Source organism: Argentina silus (assembly GCF_951799395.1).
Source record: "Argentina silus genome assembly, chromosome: 8".
NCBI classification, from domain to species: Eukaryota; Metazoa; Chordata; class Actinopteri; order Argentiniformes; family Argentinidae; genus Argentina; species Argentina silus.
This window is the reverse complement of record NC_139662.1, coordinates 16,103,997-16,124,778: the sequence shown is the minus strand read 5'-3', so window position 1 is coordinate 16,124,778 and position 20,782 is coordinate 16,103,997. Positions and strand designations below refer to the sequence as shown.

At 46.2% G+C, this 20,782-nt stretch overlaps 2 protein-coding genes across 3 annotated transcripts in view; one reads left to right on the top strand and one right to left on the bottom strand.

Annotated features, from left to right (window-relative positions):
• bcl2l1 (BCL2 like 1) overlaps positions 1–13,275 on the top strand; it is a 16,685-nt gene extending 3,410 nt beyond the window's left edge. For both annotated transcript variants that reach the window (XM_083675771.1, XM_083675772.1), the window contains exon 3: positions 10,752–13,275. In XM_083675771.1, coding sequence (XP_083531897.1) covers positions 10,752–10,895 — 144 coding nt within the window. In that variant the 3' untranslated portion in view covers positions 10,896–13,275. The remainder of the gene's footprint in view (positions 1–10,751) is intronic.
• Positions 13,276–13,773: 498 nt separating this feature from the next.
• cox4i2 (cytochrome c oxidase subunit 4I2) lies at positions 13,774–17,304 on the bottom strand. The gene is made up of 5 exons (XM_083675776.1): positions 17,154–17,304; positions 15,301–15,394; positions 14,683–14,847; positions 14,451–14,582; positions 13,774–14,361 (listed from the first exon to the last, which is right to left on the bottom strand). The coding sequence occupies exons 2-5, from the start codon at positions 15,392–15,394 to the stop codon at positions 14,228–14,230; spliced, it is 525 nt and encodes a 174-aa protein (XP_083531902.1). The 5' UTR covers positions 17,154–17,304; the 3' UTR covers positions 13,774–14,227.
• Positions 17,305–20,782: the final 3,478 nt, after the last annotated feature.

Genomic DNA, 20,782 nt, shown 5'->3' with positions numbered 1-20,782 from the left:
ATCAGGCAAAGTAAAGGAATATCCTATTAAATAACAGAACATGGAAATTCTTATTTTCATATCCTTAGCTATCAGACCTATTCGCTGTCATGATTAGATTATTATTATTTTTTTTTTTTACAAATAGGCTTTGTGATTTCGGTCTGCTCGCCGTCATCATTGGCTCTATAAGCAAAGTAATGCAAGATTTTTTAGCGACAAACTAGGGACGTCAGCATCGTCATCCTTCTCTTTCCTCCTTGTCAACGGTCTTAAATGTTCTTAGTATAGAACTTTTCAAAGCAGGTACATTGTGCAACACACACACACACACACACACACACACACACACACGTCATTGTCCCTGACTCCAGAGGAACTGCCAGGCTGTCGTCATGTTGCTCTTACAAGAACACATGAATGGTCTGGTGTTTAAATGGATGTGAATGGTGGCGTGTGTGTGTGTGTGCGTGTGCGTGTCCGTGTCCTCTGGCCAGCTCCACTTCCGTTTCACTTCTCCATGTGGTTGGCGCCTGACTGACCTCACGCCATCTCTTCCTGTGCGAACGTACCACGCATATATATATATATATATATATATACACACCCACACACCTTACCTGGAACTCAGCGTTGGGATGGCCCCTAGCTGACAGGCAGCACGTGGGAGAAACCACCAGTAAACCCCCTAACCACCTACCTTCTCTTTGTGTTGAATGCTAATTTAGGCCAGTCATCTCTCTCTTTATCCTCTTTACCCTCTCTCCTTTATCTCTCTCTCGTCTTTCTCTCTCTCTCTCTCTCTATCTCGTACTCATTCGAGATATACAGTGCCCTGCGTAATTGATGGGGCAATGAAGCATTTTTTCTTCTTCTGGCTCTACACTCCAAAAGTTTGAATTTGAAATCATACAATGTCTATGAGGTTAAAGTAGAGATTCTCAGCTTTTATTTGATGGTATTTGAGTACATGTTGGTGTCACCATATAGAAATTACAACACTTTTTATGCATAGGTACCCAAAAGTAATGGGACAGATTTATCAAATGTCCAAATTCAGCCCTCATGTTGAGTATGTTGGGGTTTTTCTTAATTATGGTGAGCGTTCTTTGTGTCATCCACTGTAGAAGTCTTCCTTGGCCTACTAGCCTGTTTGCGATTGCTGAGCTCACCAGTGCTTTTTTATCATGTTCCAAACTGTTGATTTTGGCAAGCCTAAGGTTTTGGCTATGTTTGGATAGTTTTCAGATTTTTCAGCCGAATAATGGCTTGCTTGTCTTTCATTGACACTTTTGGTCCTCATGTTGACAGACACCAACAGCAGACTCCAAAGGCAAATCCAAAGCCTAGAATCAACACTACACATTGACAGCTATCTTATGCCTGCACAAATGATGTGACGGAACACACCTGACTTACCAGACACACCTGTCAAGCCAATTGTCCCATTACTTTTGGGTACCCCAAAATAGGGGGACTATGCATAAAAAGTGTTGTAATTTCTCAATGGTGAAACCAATATGTACACAAATACCATCAAATAAAAGCTGGGAATCTCTACTTCAACCTCGTAAAGTTTAGAGCCAAAAGAAGAAAAATGCTTCACTGTCCCAATACTTACGCAGGGCACTGTAGATATAGACCCATAGGCCCTTACTCATTAGAGATATAGATATAGATATATCGCTCCCTCTCTCTCTCTTTTCAAAGAGGTTGAATGTGAAGAGGGAGATGAACAGATAGAGGAAGGAGAGATGAGAGGGACATATAGTAGAGATGGATTGTTCCTGCTTGCCTTGTCTGTGTCTGTGTGTGTGTGTGTGTGTGTGTGTGTGTGTGTGTGTGTGTGTGTGTGTGTGTGTGTGTGTGTGTCTGTATTTCTGTATGCCTGCCCTCCCTCCTCATCTGACACAGATTCAGAAGTGCCTCACATTTCACAGAAACTCATTATATATTGAGAGAGAGAGAGGCCTGTGCAGGATGGATGGGTGGAGGGAGAGAGACAGGGATTTGGAAAGATGGCAGGGTTGTTGGAGGGAGATTGTTGAATGCCTGAGGGGGGTGGGGGCGGGGGTGGGGGGGGGGGGGTCGAGGTTATTACCAATTATAGATGAATAATATCCATCTCACTGTGCTGCTGGGTAAATGCTTTAGCTCTGGCTAAATAATAATAGATAACTCACTTAGAATGGAGAGAAAGGGAGGGAGGAGAGAGTAAAGTTGTGAGACTGATGGTTGGGACTGGAGGAGGAGGAGGGGGCTTCCAGTGGAGGGGGAGATAAAGAAAGAAAGAGGAACTACTGTTTGTTTTTCTGTCGTTTCATCCCTTGCTTCTCTTCCTTTGTCTGTGTGCCCTATTGGAGTCCTTGTAATGTTCCCTGTGTACACACACACACACACACACACACACACACACACACACACACACACACACACACACACACACACACACACACAACCTGTGTAGTCCATGCTGTGAGCCTCTAAAAACAGCCACTGTTGTCATAGGAGCACCTGAGCTCTCGTCTGGCTTCTTTTGTGCAAACCTCTTAGGAAGGACATATTTACACCAGAGACCAACACACACACACACACACACACACACACACACACACGTACATAAACGTACACACTCATTAACATGCACATAGGGTGCGTTGCCTGTCAGATACACACGCCTTCTCCACTATCGTCTGTCAGACGGCCCTGAAGGAAAGGAAAAGGAAACCTCTCCCTCGGGACCACTCTATCCTCATCTCCTCCCTCCATCCCCCTCTCCCCCTCCTTCTCCTCCTCATCTATCCTGCCTCTCAACCTCCTCTCCTCCCCCTCTCCCTCTCTCCCCCTCCTCCGTCCTTCCACACGCTACCAGACATGTTGCAGACCAGACATCAACATGCAACAACACGCCTGCGTCACGGCTTGGTCCCCGCGTCCCCGAGTCCTCCACTCACGTGGTCATCCGTTTGTTTATCTATCCTTCCATCCCTCCATCTATATCATCCCCCCATCCCTCTGTTCCTCCATCGATCTGACTGACATGATCACCACTCACAGCAGACCATCTCCCCCTTGACTCCCCCCTCTCCTCCCATCTCCTCCCCCCACCTGACTCCCCCCTGACTCCACTCCTGTGTGGTACTTGAGCTGTACCACACAAAGCTGTCAATATGCTCTAAACACAGCACGCATCTGCACACTACAGCCAGATATCCAGCTGTGTGTGTGTGTGTGTGTGTGTGTGTGTGTGTGTGTGTGTGTGTGTGTTAGCAGACTCTCTCTGAGCTGCAGATGTGCTGTGGTTGTAGGCTACCCCCCCCCCCCCCCCCCCCCACTCTCTCTCTCTCTCTTTCTCACAGCGTCACCTTAGACAGGCATGGCCTTGGGGGGTGCCAGGGGGTGCCAGGGGGTGCCAGGGGGCTTAGTGCCATGTGCTTAGTTAGCCTTCTGCTAATTGAGCACATGGGCTATTTCCCCTAAGTCTGTTGGTTGGTTGGTAGAGAACTGAGCAGCTGTGTGTGTGTGTGTGTGTGTGTGTGTGTGTGTGTGTGTGTGTCTGTTGCTCTGCTCTACTTCTGTGTAGACCAGGCTTAGCTCAGTGTAGAAATCAGGTCATGAGCAATTCTTTCCCCTTCTCTCTCTCTCTCTCTCCCTCTTCTCCTCCCTCTGCGCCTCTGAATCTCTCTCTCTCTCTGTGTCTCCTTGTGTCTGTTGTTGGCTGAAACAGATTTTTCTCTCTCTCCTCGCTCTCCCTCTCCATGTTAGTGACTCTGTACATCTTCTCCTCTCTCTTTACATGTCCTCCATCCCTCCCCTCCCCTCCCCTCCCGTCCTCCCTCCTTTTCTCTTTCATAACTGTGATCAGATTATCAGTCATATCGAAGGGATTAGTCTGGTTGCTGCCTTGTATTAAAGTGGAGGCGGGGGGTGGGGGGAATATTACAGAATATGAGAGTGTGTGTGTGTGTGGGGGGGGGGGGTTATTACTAAATCTGACAGCTCTCGCTTGTATGATCAGAACAGAGAGAGAGAGGGTAGAGGGATTTTACGAGGGGGTGGATATTACAGAATATGAGATGTTCATCATTATCACCATCAGCATGATCTGATTGACCAGTGTATTCTCTCTCTCTCTCTCTCTCTCTCTGTTTCCATCTCTTCTTCTATTCTACCGCTCCCTCCCTTCCTCCCTCTCTCTCTCTTTATCATTAATCTCTCTGGCTGGCACACCCTAGCTTTTGCCCTCCCTCTCTTTCTTTCTTTCTTTTCTTTTTTCCTCTCTCTCTCTCTCTCTGTGTCTCTCTCTCTTTCAGACAGATGGCAGGTGTTATGTAGGGTGGGGGGGTGGACGTTGTAGTGTACAAGTTTATGAGGTGCTACGGTTGCTATACCCCCCCCCCCCCCCCCAGGACCAGAGCAGATTGCTGTCTGAGCCTCAGTTTCCTGACTCATTAATCCTCTCTTTCATTCATAAGAGCCTCTTCCTCGCCTGGACCAACACACACACACACACACACACACACACACTGTAGCATCGCACGCACACACACACACACACACACACACACCCTGAATAAGATAGTGTTGGTGATGTGTAGTTTTATAACTTCCTATCTTGTGGATCGTTGATGCTGCTGAATGACTCATTTCCTGGAGACAGACCGATTACAATCTGGTTACAGGCAGCGTGTGTCCAGTGTGGCCGGGGTTAAAGGGTCAAAGGGATGGCTCAGCCTACAGTAGGCCAGTGTTTAAAGGGATGGTTTCCAAGAGCAAATAGTTCCAGTTCTGAGCAAATGGATTATAGAGATTGGAATTATTAGATTTTTAATAGAATGCACATCAAAAACAATCCTTTCAAGTAACTCGCAACTAAACTTTGTCTGAAGTTTCGGTTAGCCTGGTCCAGTTAGCCTGGTCCAGTTAGCCTGGTCCAGTTAGCATGGTTAGCCTGGTCCTGTTAGCCTGGTTCGGTTAGCATGGTTCAGGTAGCCTGGTTCAGTTAGCATAGTTAGCCTGGTCTGGTTAGCCTGGTCTGGTTAGCCTGGTCTGGTTAGCCTGGTCTGGTTAGCCTGGTCCGGTTAGCATGGTTTACCAGAGGAGAGAGGAGAGGTGAGGTCAGCCAGTGTGGTCACTCTGTTATTTCACCATGTTTGACCTGCGTGAGTGATAACAGACCAGCAGTCATATGACCTCTCTCTCTCTCAAAAACACGCTGACGTGAGACATTGCTCTTTTACCCCACACACACACACTCACACACACACACACTCTCTCACACACACACACACACACACTCTCACACACACTCTCACACACACACACACACACACACACACACACACACACACACACACACACACACTCACACAGACACTCACACGTCATGCATGTTGCAACAGGAGGAAGGACACCAACTGGGGACAAACAACAGGGCAGTTTGCCTTCATCACTGTCACACTCTCTTCCCCGTCCCCCCACCCTCCCACCCTCTCAATGGCTTACTGGAATCCCCGCCCCCCCAGCCCCCCGTATCCCCTCCTCTAAGGTCACAGTGACTCACAGATAAACAGGGGTAGACTCCAGTATATATTGACTGCTATGTTCAGGTGATGTAGGGCATAGGGCACAGACATGATGACCCCTAAGATTTGGAATGCATCCTGTGTGTGTGTGTGTGTGTGTGTGTTCTGGTCATTGTGACTCAGCAGAGCTTTGACAGGCAGGGAATCAGAGTCAGATAGTGGGGAATTGTTTACATTACATTACATTTTAGACATATAGCGGACGGTTTTATCCAAAGCGACTTACAGTACATTTGTCTAAGTAAGTGAATCATCTATACATCAGTCATCATAAGAAAAACAAATCTATGCTAGGACCAGGGGCCATTGACAGTCACAATGCTAGAAGAAGGAAGAATTACTTCTTTTTTTCTGTCTTATTTACAGCAGAGAAACTGTACAAGGGGGTAGTGGGGATGAAGAGGTCTTAAGGAGGGACAGTCAAGATGTAGCCTGAAGAGATGGGTCTTCAGTCTACGGCGGAAGATAGGTAGTGACTCTGCAGTCCTGACAACAGTGGGAAGCTCGTTCCACCAGCGGGGCGCCAGGACAGTGAAAAGCCGTGACCAAATAACGCGACTGCTGCATCCACGTAGAGGCAGCGGTGCCAGGCGACCAGCCGAGGTGGAAGAGCGAAGTGATCGGGCGGGGGTTCGGGGGCTGACCATTGCTTGCAAGTAGGGAGGGGCTGATCTCTTTGCCGCCCGGTAGGCAAGCACCAGGGTCTTGAATCTGATGCGAATTGTGAACATGTCTCTTCAATACAAAGACATGGAGGGGTTGTTGGCTGGATCAGGTCAGGTCTGGATCAGGTCCAGCCAGGTCTTCAACCTTGTTAGTGAGGAATGCAGCGTTTTTCAGGACATTGTCATGACCAGGAGGGTCTGGAACCTTCTATTGTTCAAGCCTGTTGAGTTCAGCTCATCTGTAGCGTGTGTGTGTGTGTGTGTGTGTGTGTGTGTGTGTGTGTGTGTGTGTGTGTGTGTGTGTGTGTGTGTGTGTGTGTGTGTGTGTGTGTGTGTGTGTGTGTGTGTGTGTGTGTGTGTGTGTGTGTGTGTGTGTGCAATGACAGCATTCTGTGAAACACAGAACTGAATGTTCTGGAACCTACTCTGCTTTGTTTCACCACCGCTACCTGCTGAAACTACCAGAGGTTGTGTGTTGCTGCTTCCTGTCAGTGTTGCCAGATTGGGTTGTGTGTTGCTGCTTCCCGTCAGTGTTGCCAGATTGGGTTGTGTGTTGCTGCTTCCCGTCAGTGTTGCCAGATTGGGTTGTGTGTTGCTGCTTCCTGTCAGAGTTGCCAGATTGGGCTGTGTGTTGCCAGGTTGGCATGAAATGCACCTGTAAATATTGTTCAAGCCTGTTGAGTTCAGCTCATCTGTAGCGCGTGTGTGTGTGTGTGTGTGTGTGTGTGTGTGTGTGTGTGTGTGTGTGTGTGCGCAATGACAGCATTCTGTGAAACACAGAACTGAATGTTCTGGAACCTACTCTGCTTTGTTTCACCACCGCTACCTGCTGAAACTACCAGAGGTTGTGTGTTGCTGCTTCCTGTCAGTGTTGCCAGATTGGGTTGTGTGTTGCTGCTTCCCGTCAGTGTTGCCAGATTGGGTTGTGTGTTGCTGCTTCCCGTCAGTGTTGCCAGATTGGGTTGTGTGTTGCTGCTTCCTGTCAGAGTTGCCAGATTGGGCTGTGTGTTGCCAGGTTGGCATGAAATGCACCTGTAAATATTGCCAAAGCCAGAAGTCTCTCAAATATTGAATGAAGTAATTGTGAAATTGATGAAAGGCCCAGGACAGAGAGACGCCTGATATCTGACCTCTGTGTCACACACACACACACACACACACACACGTCGTGGACAGAGAGATGTGTGATATCTGTGAGCTCGGTGTGCCCTGGCCATGGCATCACCATGAAGATAAACAGGGCTGTGGGTCGTCATGGTGACACTAGTCTAACCCAGTTAGGGCACACTGACTCACGTATTGGTGTCAGTGGTGGAGAGGATGACTGTGATGTTCCGTTATAGGCTGTTAGTCACGCACACACACATGCATGCACGCACGCACGCACACACACACACACCCCCGAAGCAAAGCTGCTTTATGGTAACCGTGGCAACCCAGTGTGGAGTCTCCTTTCCTGTATCTTTCTCGCTCTCTCTCTCTCTCTCTCCTCTTTTCCCCTCGTTTTCTCTCAACAAAACGATGAGGCAGGAAACCCCTTCTAACGGCTGCTGCTGCTGCTGCCTAGCACCTGACCTCCCCAGGGGATACAGGAGGGAGGGAGGGAGGGAGCGAGGGAGGGTGGGGCATTCAGAGCATACTGACCTGCCATACATGGTTCTGTCACAATCTGCTGGTAATGATGACTGTTGCTGGTGACTACCGGAAAGGAGTGTGTGTGTGTGTGTGAGTGTGTGAGTGTGTGAGTGTGTGTGTGTGTGTGTGATAAAGGCATGTCTGGGCAGGTACAGAACAGGAGTTGTATAGATCGATCAGCTCTCCTGACATTTCCAGCCTCAGTGATAGGTGTCAGCATGGAGGGGAGGGGCCAGTGTGGAGGGAGGGGCCAGCATGGAGGGGAGGGGCTGGTACAAGGTTAGTACAGAGTTAGGGCATCGTTAGGACAGTGTTAGTACAGAGTTACAACATTGTTTGGACAGGGTTAGTACAGAGTTAGTACAGCGTTGGTTCTGACATGTCTTAACATGCCTGTGTTATGATGGCATCGTCCGCCATCACTAACTGCCATTTCACCCTCTACATCCACGCCACGACATTCCATACACACACCTCGGGCTTAGGTGGTACCTCCTACCTCCTCAGGCACACACACACCCACACACACACATACATACCTCGGTCTTAGGCCCTACCTCCTCAGACCCTACCTCCTATCACCTCAGGGTTAGCCTGAACCAGGCCCTACACACCTAGGCTGCTCCCCATGTGCCTCACAGTAAACAAACACACACCAACTGTACAATTTTTATTGTACATTTTTTACAACGGATGTTATCTTTTAGCTGTTCCCAACCCAAGATACACATCGCATATACACACACATATACATATACATATATATACATATATACACACACACACACATACATACATACATACACACGTACATGATACTAACATTTTTACTTTGACTTCCAGCTGAAGTATCACGATTTCGATCCTTAAACGACACCACGGTAAAAAAAAAAACATCAGGCAAAATAAAATAATATCCGATTAAATAACAGAATATGGAACTTGAAATTCATATGCCTACTGTCTGTCACACCATAGCCATTGAGTCTGTTAACCACTCAGTCAAGGATGGCATGGGAAGGGAAATAATGTTCTGTCCTAAAAACAACAGGGTTTTTCTAGCCAGTCCCAATGCTGCTACAACCCAAAATAATGACTGTCGTGAAAATTCCTCACTTTACTTCATAGGGTGCGTAGTTATAGCACGTGTAGCGCCTATTCATGTCCATTCTCTGCTATTTCATGCTGTGTGTCGCATGTCTGAAAAGCTGCCCATTTTACAGATTATAGCTAACGTTTCAGGGTTGTCATAGAAACGTCTTATATTCACGTTTTTCTTATGAATTCAACTGTTGGCCGCACACGATCTGCATGTGTTGCGAGGAGATAACTATTAACCTCTGTTGAATGTATAGCCAAAATCCACATTGCTGCGTGTAGTTATAGGTATTCCACTCAACTCAAAAGAAATTTAGCATCAGGCATCAGGTGATAAAAGAACCGGTTCTAATCTAGTATAGAACTGTTTTCACAACAGGTTCTTGATGGCTGCAGCCGTACCCTCAAGTTAGCCCGCCTCTCCACCCCTTTAGGACAACACCTGCTACACTGCCTCTGTGCAGAGGTTACATTGGCACTACCTAGAACCTACACACACACACACACACACACACACACACAGAGTAAGTTATTGTTTTGGTGACTGGAATGTTTGCACAGTGGGAGTCTTAAGTGTTGAGAGTGTAGTCAGGAATGAGACTCGACTGTATAGTTATCGTTATCAGCCCCCAGCATGTCACCACCCCCCCCACTCCTTCTCAGAACTCCTTCCCACGAAACCAGATCTCTCAATTCCTCAGAAACCCCTTTTACCACACGTGCACACACACGCACACACACAGCCGTGGCGTGCTCAGGGAGAGTGTTATGTGGAAGTATGTGCTGGTGGCCATTGTTGAGTTTCCTTCCGTCAGCTGACCAATGCTTGAGAGAGAGAGAGACGTCAGTGACACGCCTCACATCTATAATGAAATGACATGTTTGGAATACCTTAGGAATGATTCTCTCTGTCTCTCCCTCCCTCCCCCTCCCTCGAGTGTGATGAAGACATTATGTCTCTCTCTGCTTCCCTCCCTCTCTCCCCCTCTCCGTCCCTCCCTCCCTCCCTCGAGACATTCTGTCTCTCTGCTCTCCTGACCAGGCTCAGTGAGAACTGAATGAATCAGTCAACTGTCATCAACACAGCTGTCAACCAACCAGACAGATGTTCACGTTGACAGACTAAACACTCAAATGTAAACTAGTTTATTCCGCTCAGTCAAGTGTAGATGTTCCTCTGTGTTTCCCTCATTAACTGACTGACTGATTGACTAAGTAACCTGAAACAGCAGTGTTTTATACATGCTGGTGAACCATGCATACACCCTGGTGGCAGTGGCCAGAACTGCATCCTGTTGTGTCACTAGTGGGTTTGGCTCTCTGTGGCTCACCTAAACGCTGCACTGTGAAAGACAGGATGGGGAGGGGCTAAGGATGGGGAAGGAATGTCAGCAATTGAGGAAGGTCACAGAAGGTCACAGAGATGGCTGCCATCCAGTTGGTCTGCTTAGAGGACACGCCTGGCCAGCTAACACATGGAATGTCAGAATTTGTTATGGTTAGGGTTGGATTAAGGGTAAGGTTCAGGTTGGGGTTAGGGTTTGGTTAAGGTTAAAGTTAGGGTTAAGTAGGCGTGGGGGGGGAAGTGGGAGGAGTGTGAGGGAGGAGTTTGCCTTGATGTCTGGAGGGTTAGGGACTACCCCATAACACTGAGGAGGTCTGTGTGTGTGCTGTGTGTGTGGTTATGTATCTGTGTGCATACCTGTGTGTGCGTCTGTGCCTGTGCGCACATGCGAGTCAGATGTGCGCGTTATTGGACTAACTCTTCCTCCCTCTCTCTCTCCTCCAGGAGCGCTTTGCGGAGGTCTTCGGTCAGGACGCGGCGGCAGAGGGCAGGAAGTCTCAGGAGAGTTTCAAGAAGTGGCTGCTGGCGGGGGTGACACTGGTCACGGGGGTCATGGTGGGGTCGCTGCTCGCCCAGAAACGCCTGTGAGGACGGACGGACGGACGGACACCCCGTCACCCTACCGCCTCTGAAAAGAAAATGAAAATGAAGGATTTCTTTTACCTTTTCTCTCTCTTCCTCCTTTATTTTGCCAAGGACTGACATGTTCCCTCCTTTCTACCCACAATGCACTGAGGACTCTCTGATTGGCTGAAACTGATAGACTGTTGAGACTCAAAGAGAGAGAGTGTGATGTCACTAATTTTACCCCCTCACCGAGCACCATCTTCAACCTCCCAAACCCCCCGCCCCACCCCCCCACCCCCCCCCGGAGGGTTTGTGTGTGTGTGTGTGTGTGTGTGTGTGTGTGTGTGTAGGGGGGGGGGCCTGGACCAAATGTTGTCTTATTTACTCCTGTCTACTCTTCTCCTATCTGTATGAAGTTGTTTTTACAAATTCATTTTAATTTTGTACAATGTTCTCCTCATGATGTTGTCCAACTGGAGATCATAAGTCAGAGAACAGAGTAGCAGGATGATCCATTCCAGTGTGTTGAGGGGGTCCACCCTGGCTCTCTCACTGGGTTGCCTTGTCACTGGCCCCGAAACTCCCACCCCTCTACTCTGAGATGGTATGTGCCATATGGACAGTGAAAGGGCAAGGAACTTACCACCTGCCCCTACCACCTGCTGGGAAACCCACCCAGCCTCCTAGCCAACAGACAGCGTAGATCACATACAACTGTTCTTTTGTTCATCTCTTCTAGAATTTGAGACTGATTGAGAAATGACAGTTCAAAGTTCAAAACTTTATGGAGGTTAAAGGTTGAACATTTTTGGTGAAGTGAGACGAGGGATTGGGTCTTGACGCTAGCGCGTAGCATGTCTTAGGTCCAACAGGCGTGTGCATCTGTAAAAACACGCTACACATTATGAAAGTGAGAGAAGTGAAGTAATTTAATTTTCTACATGTGTGTGTTTGTTGGTTTGAGTGTTTTAAATAAATAGTTATAATTACATAGTTCGAAATACCATCATTTCTAGGCTTGATTGAGGTAACATTCTAGGATGAGGGTAGATAGTGATGAGACAGACACACACACACACACACACACACACACAGAGCTCTGGCCTGGATAGACAGGATGCACAGCAGACTAAAGAACATGACATATTCGAGGATCTAAGTTTGAAGTTTGAATCATGGCTCTGAGATTGTTTTTGTTATGAAAGAAGAATTGCAATAAAAATCCTGTCAAACCTAACACCCTAACCAACCAACCAACCAGTGAGCTGTTTACCAGAGGAGCCCAAAATATTTCATCACAGAGAGGAGAATCATTCAGTATTTATTTACCACACGAACAACGAAACTCTAAAATACCATGTTATGGTTGTTCAGAATATCAGTGACATTTTGTTGAGTTCTGACCCGACAGCTTGAAGAACTGCCCTGGGATCATGTGACCTGACTAGATAGGAGATGAATGAAGCAGAAGCCTGATTGGTTTACAGTGAAGAGACTGTTATGATTGTCTGTGATTCTGTCATGGGCAGGGGGGGAGACAGGTGAGTCTGTTGGCAGGCAGACTGTAGGACCAGACACCTTTCTGTCTGTGTCTATCTACTGTACCCAATCTCTCTATCTCTCTCTCCTTCCCCCTCTCTCTTCTCCCCACCCCACTCCCTCTCTCTCTTCCCTCTCTTCCTCTGCCTGTCTTTCCACCCAATCCACCACATCCATCTGTGATCACATGATTGTCACAGCAGCTTGTCACGTGTGTCACTCAGTGCTGGCCCACCTGCTGTTTCTCACACACACACACCAACCACCTGTCAGACATCTTCCACAGAGACCAGATAGGAACTGTCTCAGGGTTTCAAACATGTTTAATTTAAACGGCATGTCGGTTTGACGTGTGAGGTCTACAGGCTCACACTCCTTCAACTGACAGGTACACTGATTCAGGAGGAGAGGAGGAGGATGACAAGGAGAGGGCAGACAGGAGTAGCGCTCCATCTCACTCACCCCAAATACTCACTCCCATGATGAAGACAGTGACATCACCATGACATCACCCTAAGTCAACATAGATCTGATACATTCCAGAATGGTATATATTTTTCTAGAGTTCGCTCCGCCCCCCTAAAAGCTGCTTGCAGGATCTCTCTGCAATGTGTTGTCCAGATTGACCCCAACCCTGTTCCCCTCGTGTGTGTGTGTGTGTGAGAGAGTGAGAGAGAGAATATGTGTGTGACCATGCGTGTGTGTATACTGTATGGCTAATGTTTGCTGGGGGCACAAGAAGGAATTGAGACAGCATTGGCATGACACTATGTATACTAGTTGTTTAAACTATGATTAGAGTAGTAAGGTAGCTTAGTAACATATTTAAGAAAAAACATAGGAAGACTTTGAAATGTTATTTATGATGTAAAAGCGTCTTGTGTCCCTTCAAATGGCCTTAAAACCCTTCTCTGCATTGAAGTGTATTTGATTTATCATTCATTGTGTTATTAGCATTATTGAAATGCTAACAAAAAAGATAAAAAGAAACACCACAAGAGAATATTTTCACAAGATGTTTTCTGGTTTATTTGCCCATTGATAGCTTGTTAAAAGGAGTAAAAGCTACAGATGAAAACAACACCATTCTCTCATGGTCTGTTTGTATGTCTTAGAGGAATCCAATGTAATGTCTTAGAACACAGGAAACTGAATAAAGACCAATGTGGAAGATGGACAGATCTATGAAATCTTCTTTTGGTTGGTTTGGGAAGAAGGAAAGATGTGAACTGTTAAGCATTTGCTGATAAAGAGAGCATCCAACTGAACATGAGGAGTCAGTATCATGGCCAAAATGATAAAGTAGTAATTATGCCACAGTTGTGATATTCACAGGAGGAATAGTCACTGAAACAGAGGAAACAATGATGGTCATTGTTTTATTGGAGAGCACAGAAATACTCATGATGCATTCAACACAGTGATTAAGTTCAGCCATTATCTGAATTAAATACTCTCAATAGAATTATTGAAAAGGCAGAACCGTTAGAAGGCGGTCAGACAGCAGATGTTGGGTTGAGGACGTCACAGCAACACAGAATATCAGACTTTCTCCCAACAGAGAGAGAGAGAGAAGGAAGAAAACAAACCAGTTTTATACTTATTACTTTTTAAAGGACGGACTTGGATAGTGGTTTGGCTGCCATGGCAACAGACTGCTACAGTGATTGGGCGGATCAGCCGTCTCCCTATACCAACCCTCACCACTAGAGGGAGACGACACTGACCCTGGACCAGGACCTAGAGAGAACTTCACCACTGTACTCCCTGGGGGGGCATCTAGACCAGTCCAACCCCCCCCCCCCCCCCCCGCTCTACTTCCATTGGCCCTTCTCGTAGTCCCAGTTGCTAGAGAAGCCCTCGATTGGGTTGACCCTCATGTCCAGCATCCTCTTCAGTTGCTTGGCCTGCCACTCCTCATCAAAGGTCCTGGGAGTAGCAGGATATACTGGTGGAGAGAGAGAGAGGACAGCAGGGTTGGGGTGGAGAGGACAGCAGGGTTGGGGTGGAGAGGACAGCGATTGGTCAGTAACTCACCATAGTGAGTCTGCCAGAGGACGACCAGGCCGGTGATGCCCATGAAGATGAAGATTCCACCAACAACAGTCTTCCACTCCGCAGACGGCTGCTTCATCTCTGGATAGGTCTGGTTGAACATCAGCCTGTACACTGGATGAGGGAAGGGGGGGGATAATGTCAAGAAAAATAGGGTAGTAAAATGCAGCAATTTGAAGCCAAGACTGTGTTTGTATGCAGAGAAGTGTCTTACAGGCGATTTTCTCCTCATTGGACAGCTGGGTCCAGGGCCCCTTCTCTTTCTGTTTCAGACTCTTGTCAGCAGAGCTCAGGACGTCCTTATAAGGCTTGTCAGGTAGGGGCGTGTCCAGGCGATCCGAGTAGAGAGGCATGGACATGTCGGTCTGGTCAGACACCTCTACAAGAGGGATGGGGAGAGATGGATGAAGGGAGGGATGAGAGGGGGCAGGTGAGATACCGAGGGGAGCTACTCAGCCTGCGAAGGTTAATAACATCCTGCCACATATTGCTTTGTGGGAAATTATCCAAGACAGAAAAATATATATCCACAGTTACTTCATTTAGAAAAGTTAACTTAATTTATTATTATACTATTCGTACAAGTGTTCCAGGTCCGTCTCCTAAAACCATTTGAATTTGCTGCATTGAGCAACAGCTTAATACAAGTCAACAGTGCCATCTATTGGTTTTAAATATAGTTCAAATTCACCTTGTTTGACACCTGGCTGACACTCAAATCACAAGTTTACATGTAGCCTAGCTTGTTTCTATCCAGAGTTCAATTACCCGGACACACGGAAATAGTTGTTGCTATAATATTAGGCCAGAGATAGTAGAAACGCCATCCTACCGTGGCTGGACATTTTCGCGCCACTGCTCGTCAGTGCCACCAACGCGCGCCTGGATAGCAGGCTCCCCACGCGCCCTGCAGTCAAATGAAGCATCTGAAACAAAGACAGACACACGGGTCAGTTGACACTTCATTACATTTAGACTAATATATATATAATATATACAATATAATTCAACAATAAGGTATTTTTAAGAAAAAGAGCAAGGTGAGCGTAAAATTCACATTGTCAAAATACAAAGTGAGACTGATTGAGCAAGAAACAAAGTGTCTCACCTTTATCAAGTGAGTGAGAAACTATTCTGAACGATGAGATTCTTTCACACCTGTTTATAGACTGTTGACTGATTACCTAATTGCACTCTCACCTGGGCATGTGGTAAAAGAGAGGCGCCAATGAAATTATTGGAGGCTTCACATTGTTTCTAAAATTACTTCCTGATTTACTGAATATAGATTTGTATTATTATTATTGGACTAAGATATCTAAGTGGGCGGGGATAACAAGACTCAAAACGGGGAAGAGTGGCGGACGAAGAAAGGCCGTTTCAGCTCCAAAAAGTCATTGCTACTCTCAAGTAAAACAATAAAACTACCACACATTTGGGACATTTCTCTCTTGAATTAGTTTAACCACACACGTTTTAGTGTAGCTAAGAAGTTTCGCAGTTGAAATGACAGTATCTATTCAGTTCGAATAGTATAAGTATAATATTAATATAATATATATAATATATATATAATATAATATACTATTTCTCAGACTGGCTAACCATACTTGCTCCATACTGTAGTTTTGCGTGCTATAAGCTTTTGCAAATAGAACATTTACCCCTTCATTGGTGCCACTCTTCTAATATAACACTCTCACCTGGGCTACTCTGCCAGGTAACTAAATCGAACAACATAAACAAAGAAACACACACACGCATGTTGTTATTTACAGCTGGTCTAAAGGTTACAGTGCTTTGTCTTATCCACTACCCCTGGATGCACGCCAAATCCAGGCTCACAGTCTGGAAACCTAATTATCTTTTACACCTGAACAGCCCAACCTCCTATTTTATGGAAAGTGATTGATTGTTTGTTTGTTTTTTTATTTGTAAGAGTCTAATACTTTCCTCTGCTGACTGTCTCGCTCTCTCTCGCACGCACACACACACACACACACACACACACACACACATACAAACACACACACAAACACACACACAAACACTCACAGCAGGCTAGGAAAAATGGAGGAAACTGGCACTTGGTCAAGATCAGAGTGTTCCTGTGTCCGCTGTGACCTCCAGAGCGACGGACAGACAAACTGACGCACTAACTTGCAGTATGATCAAACATTCATGCAAAATAAATAGAAAAAACATTTGTTGTTGCACTCTGATCTAAGATGAATGGACAGAAACCCCTCTCTTGTGCAGACGTGTTAGGGACCACTGTTTGGATTACTTTGCATATATGCAAATATGGAGTTGTGAATTTGAGGTTCATGGTGCAGATATCTACAGATAAAAACATGTATAAACTTAGGTTACATACTCTATGTATTAGAGGGCTCAGTTATTACTTTTACTGCAAATACAACAATGCATTCCTTAATCCCTTTCATGTTCAGTCAGTCTGTTGAGTAGCTGCTTGAGGTTATGCATTCGGTGCATCAAAACATTTTTGAATTCTGGAATTCACCGTCTGCTAAATCTGTGTGGGAGTTCTCTCCCTGCTGCACATCCGCCACTGTCCCAAGGGTTGAAATCCCTTCACACACACAAACAGTCCCTCTGTCCCTGTCTGTTTTGCAGAATCCCGTCTTGAACCCTCAGAAGGTTCTAGAGAGATCAGGTACTCACGGTTCTCCTGGAACAGTGGACGCTTCCGAACTTTCAGCAGCTCAGACACAACAACACCAACAGGCTAACACCCTCTTCAGCTCTTCTCTGCCTCACTCTGCCTCGCTCTCTCTGAGTCTCAGTCTTGGCTGTTACACTAGCACCACACAAACATTCAAGCTCTCAACTGGTGGGCGGGGGAGAGGAGGGGAGGGAGAGAGGAAAGGGGGGTGTTTAGATGGAGTAAGAGAGATTGAAAGAGTGCAAGTAAACAATCTGACAACCATGTGACTCTTCTGGCAGACAGAGCAGAGTTGAGCTCACTCTATCTCTTTCTCTCCTCTCTCTTTTTGCTCTCCTTTTCCATTCTCTGTTCACAGAAGTAGGCAGGAAGGCTGGGTATGAAGTATGAAGGCAGGGTTATTCTGGGTTAGTTTATACTGTAGGAGAAGGAGGGAACTCAGATCTGAGAGAACGAGAGAAAAACAGAGAGAAGCGAGGAGGAGGAGAGAGAGAGAGAGTGAGAGAGACAGAGAGAGAGCGATAGCCCAACGCTAGCCTAATCTAGATTTAACGATGCAGGTCCCAGACCAGTCTTGGTGCTGTAGTCTGGCTGCCTGCCTGGCTGCTAGTATGTCTTTCACAGGGCAACCAACAGTCGAGGGCACAGCAGGGAGGATATGGGGAGGGAAGGGGGAGGAGACACAGAGAGGTCGGGTAAGGACAGTCATTCAACAGACCCCAGACTGCTGCTCTTAACTCATGCTGCACCTGTGGAATATCTCACCAGTGTGATCTGTTTCTTATACTCCATAGCTTGCATACTAACTGTCAGCAAACTTCACACACAGTTCTTCTTTTTTGCTCACTCTTGGTTTCTTTGTTTAGGTCAGTGTTAGCTACCATCGCATGTTGAGTCTACTCTGCAGCACAACCTACCCCCCTCTTTTAGCACAACAAAGTACTGTATGTAAACAACCAGATATCTTAAACTATTGTTCCAATTATTAACCTCTATGTAGCTTGTAACTGAGCTGTATATTAACCTCTGTGTAGCTTGTATCAAAGCAGAGCTGTGGGACTCAGAGTCTGTTTAACTGTAGCTGCCCTCTGGTCCCCTGATAAAGATGTGTTGTTGGTTGGTTACATAACATCCCTGAGAACTGCCTTTACCTCAGGGGAGGCTGGTGGAGGTAGAAATCGGAGGACTGGCTCATTGTAATGCATGAAACAGAATGATACCTGTATGATACCTGTTTGCCCTGTTTGACACCATACCTCATTCAATTCAATGCATTACAATGAGGCCGTCTGTCTACATCCACCAGCCTCCCCTGAGAGGATCTGAGCAGTTGGCACTCAGAAAGGATCCTCTATCTCCACCAGCCCTGACCCACCTGTCTTATAGGACGTGGAACCTAATCGGAAAAAAATGGAAAGCATCCGCCATAAAATAGATCCTATTTTGTCATATTCATTCGGTATGCAGTAAATCGTTAGTTACTATTGTTTGAAGTCACTTCAGTCAGTATTTATATGTACTGAAACTAAGTTTGTACAGCTGAGGGTAAAGGACACGTTTAGTTTAATGTGAAATGTGACTCCCCTTCAACTGGGTACAGAAGGGGAGGCTGGAAACACTATGGGAATCATCTGGATGTTCTACTGTTTACAGCTCAAAAGACACATACTATACGTGTGTGTGTGTGTGTGTGTGTGTGTGTGTGTGTGTGTGTGTGTGTGTGTGTGTGTGTGCGTGTGTGTAGGATGCCGCAGTTCGGAGGTCAAAAGAACTAGTGGAGGCAGGACATGTAAGTGAACACACACACACACACACACACACACACACACACACACAGCGTCCTCCTTTAGGTCTACTACAAAAATGATACAACCAGACACTACTGTCCCTCCTATCATTAATGATTGACAGCAAAGGCATATTTCATTGCGCAAAGAGAGGGCATACTGCCATCTAGTGCAACTATTGCAGTACTGCAACAATGAATGACTGATGTCTTTCCACTACACCTTGCACATTTCACTAATACTATATCTTTTTAAGTTTGAATAGTGATGCTACAGGATTTTAAAAAATATTTTCAGCCACTAGTTCAAAATGAGCGCTCACAACCCCAAAACGGGTCCCTGAAATAGACACAAATTTGCCAACGTTTGTTGGCCTTACATTAAGGACTGTGTCGTCTAATTATATAATTAACATTAACAATAACATATAATATATATAATAACATACATAATGAACCATACAATAAATACTTTCATGTAAAGAATTAGCGACAAAAACCCGTTGCATCCTCTAAAATCCTCTTTAACTCTATCCCCAAGCATTTAGCCTGAAGCTGCATAGAGAAAGGTCACACCTCAATGAAATGTACTTTCATGTTAACAAATAAATACTGTTTATCTTGTGACCGTACACACTGTTTCCACACAGAGTGCCACGGCAAGAAGTTAGGACAGGCTGAGTAGCGTCCTGCATGGCGAAGGGGAGGCGTGCAGCTCTTCTCCCTCCCTCTCTTCCCTGCATTGTCATAGAGGAGATTGACATCTAAGGGTATTACTGTGATGTATTCCACAGAGAGAGCCATTCCTTATTCCATTCCTTATTCCATTCCATGCATTACAATGAGCCCGTCCTCCGATTTCTACCTCCAGCCACAACGTGAAACTAACAAGAGCCAGACTGCGTTCAAAGGGAACAGGTTTGTTGACGTCACGTTAATGCTTCATTTATTAACAGAAGCAAAGAATTGTGATTTTGACCGTTTTGACTTTTCTGTCACATTTCTGTCAACCATTTAGATGACACACATACCTGGCACATTTTCTCATATGTTTGTGTTCTCTACACTCTTACAAGCATTATAAACCATCTTTGGTCTTACTGCACCAGGTATGGCCATTCAGAATGAGTGTAGTCTTGGCCCCAAAGCGACATAAGCTGGTATTTTGGAAATGGCCGCCAGGGGGGGGTATAAGAGCAAATCTGTGACGGCCCTATAGTTAAAAATGCTCCTTAAGACCTGTCCTTGCTCTGTATAAAATGTGGTGCTTTTATCCCAAAAGACACGATTTCTAGCCGTCCCGCTGTAGGAAGATCAGCTCAGGTCAGATGACCAACCCAATCATAGCCTATGGAACTGGCCAAACCTAGTCCTGGAATGCTAACAGATAAATAGCTGATTCACCCAATCAACAAGTCGAGGTGGATTTGGGAGGCTGAATTGTGTTTGTCACAAGTTTTAAATGCCCGAATAGAATGCAAGGGAGGCTGGTGGAGGTAGAAACCGGAAGACGGGCTTATTCCATTCCATGCATTACAATGAGCCCGTCCTCCAATATCTACCTCCACCAGCTTGCCCAAGTTATGGATGTTTATCCAGGTGTTAAAGCGCCCTCTGCTGGTTACACAATGCAATTGGCCTATCTGCAACTGGCCAGGAAGCACCACCACACAGCATATAAGCAGTTCCTGGCACAGGAGGCCTAGCAAGTGATGGAGAGAGTGTGACAGTGTGGGGGAGGAAGGATGATGCCAGGCAGAGAGCTGTACCATGTTTGTATCTGACATAACGATAATTAAACACAGATTTCAGCTCTGACAGACTACAACAAACTGCTGCAGG

Excerpts from the sequence above, each read along its gene's own strand:
- cox4i2 (XM_083675776.1), bottom strand. The coding sequence starts at position 15,394 with ATGCTTCATTTGACTGCAGGGCGCGTGGGGAGCCTGCTATCCAGGCGC. Across the intron at positions 14,848-15,300 it reads CGCGAAAATGTCCAGCCACG|AGGTGTCTGACCAGACCGAC; the intron begins GTAGGATGGCGT and ends TCCCTCTTGTAG. Across the intron at positions 14,362-14,450 it reads CCTCTGGCAGACTCACTATG|TATATCCTGCTACTCCCAGG; the intron begins GTGAGTTACTGA and ends TCTCTCCACCAG.